The sequence below is a fragment of the Adiantum capillus-veneris genome, chromosome 11, assembly GCF_014529385.1.
Source record: "Adiantum capillus-veneris isolate H3 chromosome 11, ASM1452938v2, whole genome shotgun sequence".
NCBI lineage: Eukaryota > Viridiplantae > Streptophyta > Polypodiopsida > Polypodiales > Pteridaceae > Adiantum > Adiantum capillus-veneris.
The window spans coordinates 104,181,502-104,190,171 of NC_140941.1; the positions used below are offsets into that span (position 1 = coordinate 104,181,502).

General features: G+C 46.0%; 1 protein-coding gene and 1 pseudogene across 1 annotated transcript; both read left to right on the forward strand.

Annotated features, from left to right (window-relative positions):
- Positions 1-853: 853 nt before the first annotated feature.
- Positions 854-3,896, forward strand: LOC147447765 (pentatricopeptide repeat-containing protein At2g33680-like; annotated as a pseudogene).
- Positions 3,897-6,948: 3,052 nt separating this feature from the next.
- Positions 6,949-7,485, forward strand: LOC147447766 (uncharacterized). Its single transcript, XM_086523671.1, has one exon. It carries the CDS (start codon positions 6,949-6,951, stop codon positions 7,483-7,485), a length of 537 nt encoding a protein of 178 aa, XP_086379797.1.
- The last annotated feature ends 1,185 nt before the right edge of the window (positions 7,486-8,670 follow it).

Sequence of the window (8,670 nt, forward strand, 5' to 3'; positions counted from 1 at the left end):
CAAAGAGACCCTTCCAAAAATTATTGGTCATTTTAGGATCTCTATCCGACACTATGGACATGGGCAAGCCATGGTACTTGAAAATTTGTGAAATAAAGAGGGTTGCCATTTGATGGGCTTTGATAGTCTTTTTGACAGGTATAAAATGAGATTGTTTACTAAACCTGTCTACTATCGTCCATATTCCCGTATTCCCATGGATAGACTTAGGCAATCCAAAGATAAAATCCATGGATATGCTCTCCCATGGTGAATTAGGGATTTGCAAGGGTTGAAGCAATCCAAGTTGCTTCCCTCTATCAAATTTTGTCTTTTGGCATACCACACATTTGGAAACATACTCTTGTATGTTCACTTTCATGGTAGGCCAATAGAAATATGTTTCAATTCCCTTTAAGGTAGACTGAATCCCTCTATGTCCCGCATAAGGTGGGGCATCGGCTCACCACATAAAGCTACTGCTATTTTTTCTGTTATAAAGCTCTCCAAAGTACTGTTAGCCAATTGGCTGGGAAAATCATTTTTTTGGCTTGCTAGCCAGTGAGAGGGAAAGATGGAAGCAGCCCAGCTCGGGGAGGGGGTACGTGTCGTGTTTGCCGATGGGAGAAGGGGGAAGGGAACGAGTTGGGGCAAAGGAACAAGAATCCTGCAAGGGCAAGGATGCGATACATGTAGAGGAGGCGATGGCAGCGAGCAACAAGCAAGGCTGGAAGGAATCTTCGAAGGTTCAACTAGGTGTCCCCGATTTGGAAAGCCCCATTCTGTTTATCTATCGCACACGCAGTTGCATGAGTGTTTCCGGGATGTGAGAGCCTCCAAGCCTCTGGGACAGGGGCGACATGGCACGGCCTCTTGAGAAACAGCAGAGCGGTGACTTGCATCTCCAGAATCCTTTTGCAACTGCAGTACTCCATCTCGACAATGCTCCAAAAATGTCAAAACCGAACGTATGAAGTGGACTTGTTATGGAAGGAGTATTTCAGGGATCGCACCCAGTGGTGGGACAATCGCACAAGCAAGACTAGCCCTGCATTCCCAGACTTCAAACACAAAGTGACCAGAGATCCCTTGTGGATCGATGGCCGGTGCACTCCCAGGTGGGTTCATGAAGAGCTCAAAAGGTGGGAGGGGGCAGACGAAGGCGATGCAGTTTTTGGCAATGGCTTGAAAGCAGGAAAGACATATTTTATGGGTTTACTGAGAGCTTGTGCCAGAACAAAGGATCTGTGCAAAGGCAGTAGAGCACATGCTGATCTTCAGAGAGGGGGACTTTTGAAGAAGAGCTCTCTTGTGGGTGATGCACTTGTCAACATGTATGCCAAATGTGGTGCTGTGGCACAAGCACAAGAAGTACTTGATAGCCTCCCTGCTCGAAATGTTTTCACCTGGACTGCATTAATTTCTGGATATGCACAGCAGGGCCAAGGTGAGAAAGCTCTCAATAGCTTTGATCGGATGCGGGGGGAAGGCCTCGCTCCAGATGCAGCAACCTTTGCTTGCATTTTGAAAGCATGCAGAAGCATAGGAAATATTGACAAGGGTGAACTAGTTCATGATGAGATTGGCAGGAAGGGGTTGTTGAGTGATAACATTGTGCTCAGCATTGCCTTGGTGGGCATATATGCAAAATGTTGTGCCCTTGCCAAAGCACGACAAGTCCTTGAGGAGATCCCTTCCCGAGATGTTGTCTCTTGGAATGCAATTATAGCTGGTTATGCTCAGCAGGGTAAAGGTGAGGAAGTGCTGAACTGTTTCAAGCACATGCAAGGTGAGGGCCTCTCCCCCAATGCAGTGACAATTGCGTGCGTTCTGAAAGCATGTGGCAGTATAGGAGCTGCAGACAAGGTAGAACAACTTCTTGATAAGATATTTAGGCAGGGATTGCTGGGTAAAGATGTTGTGCTTGGCAGTGCATTGGTGGATCTGTATGCCAAATGTGGCGCACTTGTGAAAGCATGGCGGGTGTTTGAGGAGCTCTCCACTCGGGACGTTGTCTCATGGAATGCGCTTATAGCAGGCTATGCCCAGAATGGCCAAGGTGAGGAAGCTCTCGCTTGCTTTGAACAGATGCATGAGGAGGGCCTTTCTCCTAATGCAGTGACCTTCACTTGTGCCTTAAAAGCTTCCTGATGCATGGGAGGAGCAGCTGACAAGGGGGAACAAATCCATGATGGGATTTCTAGGTAGGCGTTGTTGGGTAAAGATATTGTGCTTGGCAATGCCTTAATCGACATGTATGTGAAATGTGGTGCTCTTGCAAAAGCACAAAAAGTGTTAGATGAGCTCCTTGCTCGAGATGTTTTCTCTTGGTCTACAATAATTGCAGGCTATGCCCAGCATGGCCAATGTGAGGAAGCCCTTAACTGCTTTGCACGAATGCAGGGGGAGGGCCTCACTCCGAATGCTGTGACTTTCACTTGCATTTTGAAAGTGTGTGGCAGCATAGGAGCGGCTGACAAGGGGAAACGAATACATGATGAGATAACTAGGCAGGGTTTGTTGGGAAATGATATTATGCTGGGCAATGCTTTGGTGGACATGTATGCAAAATGTGGCTCACTTGGCAAAGCAAGAAAAGTGCTTGAGAAACTCCCTATTCGGGATGTTGTCTCTTGGTCAGCACTCATTGCAGGATATGTAGAACAGGGTCAAGCTGAGGAAGCTTTGGATTTCTTTGAGGAGATGCAAGGGGAGGGTCTCTCCCCGAATGAAGTGACCATTGCTTATGCCTTGAAAGCTTGCAGTAGCATAGGAGCAGCCAACAAGGGACAACAAATTCATGACGAAATCACCAAGCAGGGGCTCCTGAAAAAGCATGCTGAGCTTGGTTATTCTTTGGTTGACATGTTTGCCAAATGTGGTGCTCTTGCAAAAGCACAAGAAGTTTTTGAAGAGCTCCCTTCTCAGAATGTTGACTCATGGACTGCACTAATTGCAGGATATGCTCAACAGGGTCATGCAAAGGATGCTTTGGATTGTTTTATAGGAATGCAAAGCGAGGGCCTCTCTCCAAATGCGTTCACATTTTCTTGTGTTCTGAATGCATGCAGTCACTCGGGTCTGGTTGATGAGGGCAAGATGTATTTTGCGTCCATGAGTACAAAACATGGTGTCGAGCCAGATGTAGCACACTACACTTGCATGGTTGACCTATATGGGCGTGCAGGACACCTCGACAAGGCAGTAGCAGTGATCCAGAACATGCCCTCTTCCGATGATTGTATAGCATGGCTTGCCTTGCTAGGCGCTTGTCGGAAATGGCAAGATGTGAAGATTGGCAGATGGGCCTTTGAACATGCAGTTCGGCAAGATGAAAGCGACGCCGCGGCATATGTCCTTATGGCTAATATTTATTCAGCTGCTGGTGTGAAGGATTGAAGCCATGGGAGTGAAAAATTACGCATGGAGGAAGCCGGGACATAGTTTTTTGGTTGCTTCAAGTGGCAAGGTTCATTCTTTTGAAGTTGGGGATACATGTCAGGACAAGGGTAAGACCGGAGAGCACGGACCCTAGACAAGGCTGGCTAGACATGCGTGTTCAGGGGATCCTTAAAGCCTATACAGAATATGATTGGGTCGAGATAAGCATGCCCTAGTTTCCTATGGTCTTTCAGTGGTATCAGAGCTCAGGGGGGAGAGAGGCAGGGAGGAGCATGGAGCATCTTTGTATGAGGTGCATGGCATGCATGCACGCATGCTCTCGGCAGGTTTGACGGAGACACGAAGCCGTGGGGAAAAGGAAGCTTACACGCAGACAAGGCGAGGATGGCCGTTGGCAGCAGCTACGGCTCCGAAGGGGGGAAGAGATTACACTTCTGTAGCACTTGTCGAAACAGCCTCTAGAGCCCTGCGCAAGTGGAATGGCCAAGCAAAGCCATAATCGTTGGAGAATTCTTTTTTATAATTTTGGGGACACACCAAGGAGTGGGTGTCCTTTTTTTGGGTACCCTAGATTCTATTGAAGGTAGGGTGCTCCGCAGTCCAAATTTTTGGGTAGGCATGGCTATTTGTACAAGATAGTGTTTCTGATTGCCTGTCTGATGTGCTGAATGTCGGGGTCATGTTGTTGAAGTTGGGAAAGCTGATGTAAGCTAGTTGGGAGATCAGCGAAGTCGATCCGGGTGTTCTGAGTTTGCTGAATGCATGAAAATTAGTTGCACCCCGTCTGTAGCGGATTGTGAACTCGTACTCCTGTAGGGCCAATATCCAGCGGAGCAAACGTCCTGGAGGGTGAGCAAGGATAGGGTAGGCTGGTGGTCGGTTTCTACTATGACAGTGGTTCCATGTAGGTAGGGGTGGTATTTTGTAAAAGCCCACACTATGGCTCAATGCGCAGCTGGTTGTTTCAGCTCAGGTTTTTGCGCCTTTCGGATTGGTTACTTGCAAGGCTTCGAGAGCAAGGTTAAGGGGATTGAGGAGTACTCTCTTGCCCCCATTTGCATTGCTCATCTTTGCCCGTAGTGGGTTGTGGATTTGATCCTCTAGCGGAGGTTGTGTACGCTTTTCTTGGTCACACTTGGCCGCCCAGCGGGGCTGATCATTGCAGGGTTGCGCCATCAGGTTGTGAGCAGTCTATGCACCAGCAGGGCATGGTGCCATCGCCCGCAACGGGCTTATGTATGTGAAGCCACCTGGTCTCCGTAGAGCTAGAGTGTGTTGTGCCATTGAGGAGTTTTGCAGGTCTTTTTTGTGCGGGTCACGTAACCCTTTTTGTATGCCCACAGGCTGAGGTGAGTAGACCCTTGCTCGACTTCTATTGTTTTGTATCCGTTTCGACGGATGGAGCAAAGAAGACCAGGAATGTGATTGGGACATGATTCAGGAAGCTTTGCACAAAATAACGCAGGTGCCCAAGGCTTAATTCGACTGATAAAAGTTTGCATACCCAAAAAGATTTTACAACTTAGAAGGGGATTACACAACTTTTAGTCAAATCATTTCGCAAGATTCATTGATACCGCCTGGTATGTGTATTGTTGATCCCCTGTTATTATGCACTCCCAAGGCATAATGTCAAGTTCCTTGTTTGGTAGAGCAGATGGTAATTGACCTTGGGGAAGTAACCTCTCTTGGTGATCTCAGGACTCTTTTGCGGATATGTTTCTGAAAGCACAATTTGCCTGAACTTTGACAGGGTAGGGAAAGGTCACCAAGCGACCTTTCCCTGCCTGCTTGGTGACCTCACTGTAATACTGGGACTGCATGGCGACTGGCAGATGCCAAGAGCCATGCCAGAGCAGTATTGCAGGTAAAGGTATGGGAGGAAGGGGGCCAGCACCATGATACATTGTATGAGTGATCGGGTACAGCCTGCAACAGGGTACAGCAGAAAGTATGACTGGTTACATGCAGCAGTGTCAGAGCACACATGCCATGGCAAAGAAAATTCCGCTTGCTGAGTTGGGATGTTCCCACTGGTAGAGATAGCACAAGAAGATTTAGAAATTTTCTCATGTAGGAAAACAAAGTCTTTTTCGGTATTTTTCATACAATGCATAACATCATGAGCTTCTGCTCGAGAGGCACCGCATACCTAGCTAGGTACAATTGGGGGTAGGGGACCACTGGCCCACCCTGCCCCCAATTGTGCCTAGCTAGGTATGTGGTGCCTCCCTCACAGAAGCTCATGAGGTTGAGGTAAGTCACAATGTGGGAATTATTGTGAGAATTTATCCAAAACTTCTTGTGTAGTGATTGACGACTGCAGGAGGTCGATGGATTTATTATGGGTGCTGACAGAGCATACAATTATTGGTAATGATTGGAACATATAGGACGCAGTGACTTGGAAAACAACCGCGACAACACAAAGAATCATCTCTGCTCCGCCCTAAACAGAAGGGACTACCTCTGTCCTTAATAGCATCCCCATGTATGCTAGTTTCAAATAGAACCAGAGCAACTTTTGCCTCCGAGCACAGAAGTGTGTACGAAGTACGTATAGATGAAGCCTTTTCCAGGCTTTCCTAGTTAGTATAGTATATTCACTCTTCCAGGTAGTCTGCAACCTCTTGCACCTCAGCACCGCCAGAAATGGTTATATGTGCCCATAACCAACGATATCTTTTTCATCCACAGTCGCCATAGCACTGATCTCTGGGTTAACCCCTTCATGACGCATCTTCTGAAAGCAAGCAGCACTGATCCAGAAAACACCATGGGCAAATAAGCGAATTAAATGACTACCCAAGTAAGTGCTTGATTGAATATTTTTCTTTGTGATTAAACTTTGAACTTGCCTTCCTATACAGATATTTTTTGCAATTATACAGCCCTGCAGTGTACTGTGCCCTGCAGTATACAGTACAGCCATTTTGGTCCACGAGGACTCCTTTTTGTGGTAATTTTGCAGCAACAACAGGTGTCAAGCTGCGCCGAAATAACCAGTAGTGTTTGGCTCTTAATAAAGATGCACATATCGGATTTGAGCCTTTTCGCTGGTCAGTAGGCAGCTGTTTTTTTTTTCCTAAATGTATGGTTTTGCAGGGTTTTGTAAAAGTAACTTATGATTATAATAAGTGTGGACTTCCTTTCTACCTACCTCTATTCCCTAATTCCCACATGGACCCCTTTTACCTATGCAAGCTTCAACATGTGTCTATTCCCACCTACCTATAATTCCCATGTGATGGATAATCTTCACTCCCTCAACTTGTATATAAATCCCATTGGCTGTCCTCATTTGTAATAAGGTCTTCATTCTCCATTTAAGTGCAATCTATTGTCATTGCTCTATTTTTATCTTGCACTCTCTTATGTCTTGACATTAGCATATTAATTAATAGTGATATTAATCACATTTAAGTTAATCTCTAAGTTCTCACATGGTATCAGAGCACTCGAACTTAAGATTAGTTTTTCTAATTAGTGCTAAGAGTCTTCCATCTCTCTAGCCCACACTCGAAGCCTCACTCTCCATTCTTTTCAAAGAATCCGGAACCTCGAAAGATGGCCGAATTAGCTTCTTCATCTTCCGCATCCACCTACAAGCCCCGCTACATTATCGACAAGCTTAACGGCACTAACTACCAAGTGTGGAAGATTCGGATGGAACTCTACCTCACGCAGCTGCAACTTTGGGACGTCACGTCAGGGGTCGAAGAGCAACCTGACCACCCCAAAGACCCCGAAGACAAAGATTTAGCATACTTCATCGACACCTATAATACTTGGCATAGTAGAAACAATAGTGCCAAGATGGAGCTCATTCTCCATTGCCAAGATCGGCAAATCCAAATGGTGAAAAAGCTAACTACTGCTAGCGCCATTTGGAAGTTCTTCGAGAAGAACTATGAGCACACTGACCTCGTCTACCAAGTTTCCCTGATCAAGAAATTGATAAACACTACCATGCAAGAGGGTCAGTCATCCTCCAAGTTTTTGGAGACGTGGCAAATACTTCTAGATGAAGTACTTATCTCAGGGCTTGCCATCCCTGAAGAGCTTCAAAGTATGCTCTTATTGGCTTCTCTACCTGCATCATGAAGAGCCTTTATCACTACACAAGCCACTACGGCTAACTTGCAGCTACAAAATCTTGTAGCCAAGATCCATCAGGAGGAAACGCTTTGCGACCACAATAGCAGCTCGCAGAAGTCCACAGCACTTGTCACTATGACAAGAAACTTACGCCCTTACAACGGCAAGAAATCTCAACATTCGGGCCCTCCTCGACAACACAATAATTATGGAAGAAAGTTGCAATTTCAAAGCCACCACAATCACCAAAATTCAAAGCAATGCGCCAACTGTCATCGCTTTGGACACCTCACAAAGGACTATGGGCAACCACGCAATCAAGGTAATCGTCCTATCTCTCACCCTAACCTATATCCTTCTTACCCTCAAGGAGGGGCACGACATGGCCAACCATCTCCTTTTATTTATGGTCAACCTCATTATGCTGACATATCAAACTTAAGAGTATTTGTGCCAAAGATAGAATTACTTACAGCCATCACAAGGCTGTCCCAACTATCCGGTAGAGATGATAGTATAAGGAGAGCTCGCACTTCGTCATTGAAATTGATTTTCACTGATCGAAGTTGACTTATGTTTGTGTTAAAGTCATTTAGGTGTTCTGCAACTGAACCATTCTCTGCCATCTTTAGATTGAACAAGCGCTTCATAAGAAATACCTTATTGGATGCCGATGGTTTCTCGTAGAAGTCGTCAAGTGACTTCATCAAGTCCTCCGTGGTCTTCATCTCCGAAACATTGAAGGCCACTGTTGACGCCAAGCTTAACCGGATTGTTCGCAGTGCCTTTCGATCAAGGACAATCCATGCTTCATCTGCCATTGTTGCGGGCTTCTTCGCAAGACCGCCTAGTGGCAAATAGAGGTCCTTCTGGTAGAGATAGTCGTCAATCTGCATCTTCCAATGTTGGTAGTTTTTGCCGTTGAACTTCTCAATCTTGAGCTTCCTTTCCTCCGCCATAACTCCCACTTAATTCAAGGATTCCTTTCCTTGAGATAATTTAGCTACGAGAAAACCTTGCTCTGATACCAGTTGTTAGGAAATAAGACGTAGCTAAATAGATTTTTGAGTAGATTACTTAATGGAAAGAGATAGATTTCACACACAAGAGATTATAGAGTAGAGAGAGAGAGAGAGAGAGAGAGAGAGTACACACGATATACGTGGTTCACCCAATGTGGGCTACGTCCAC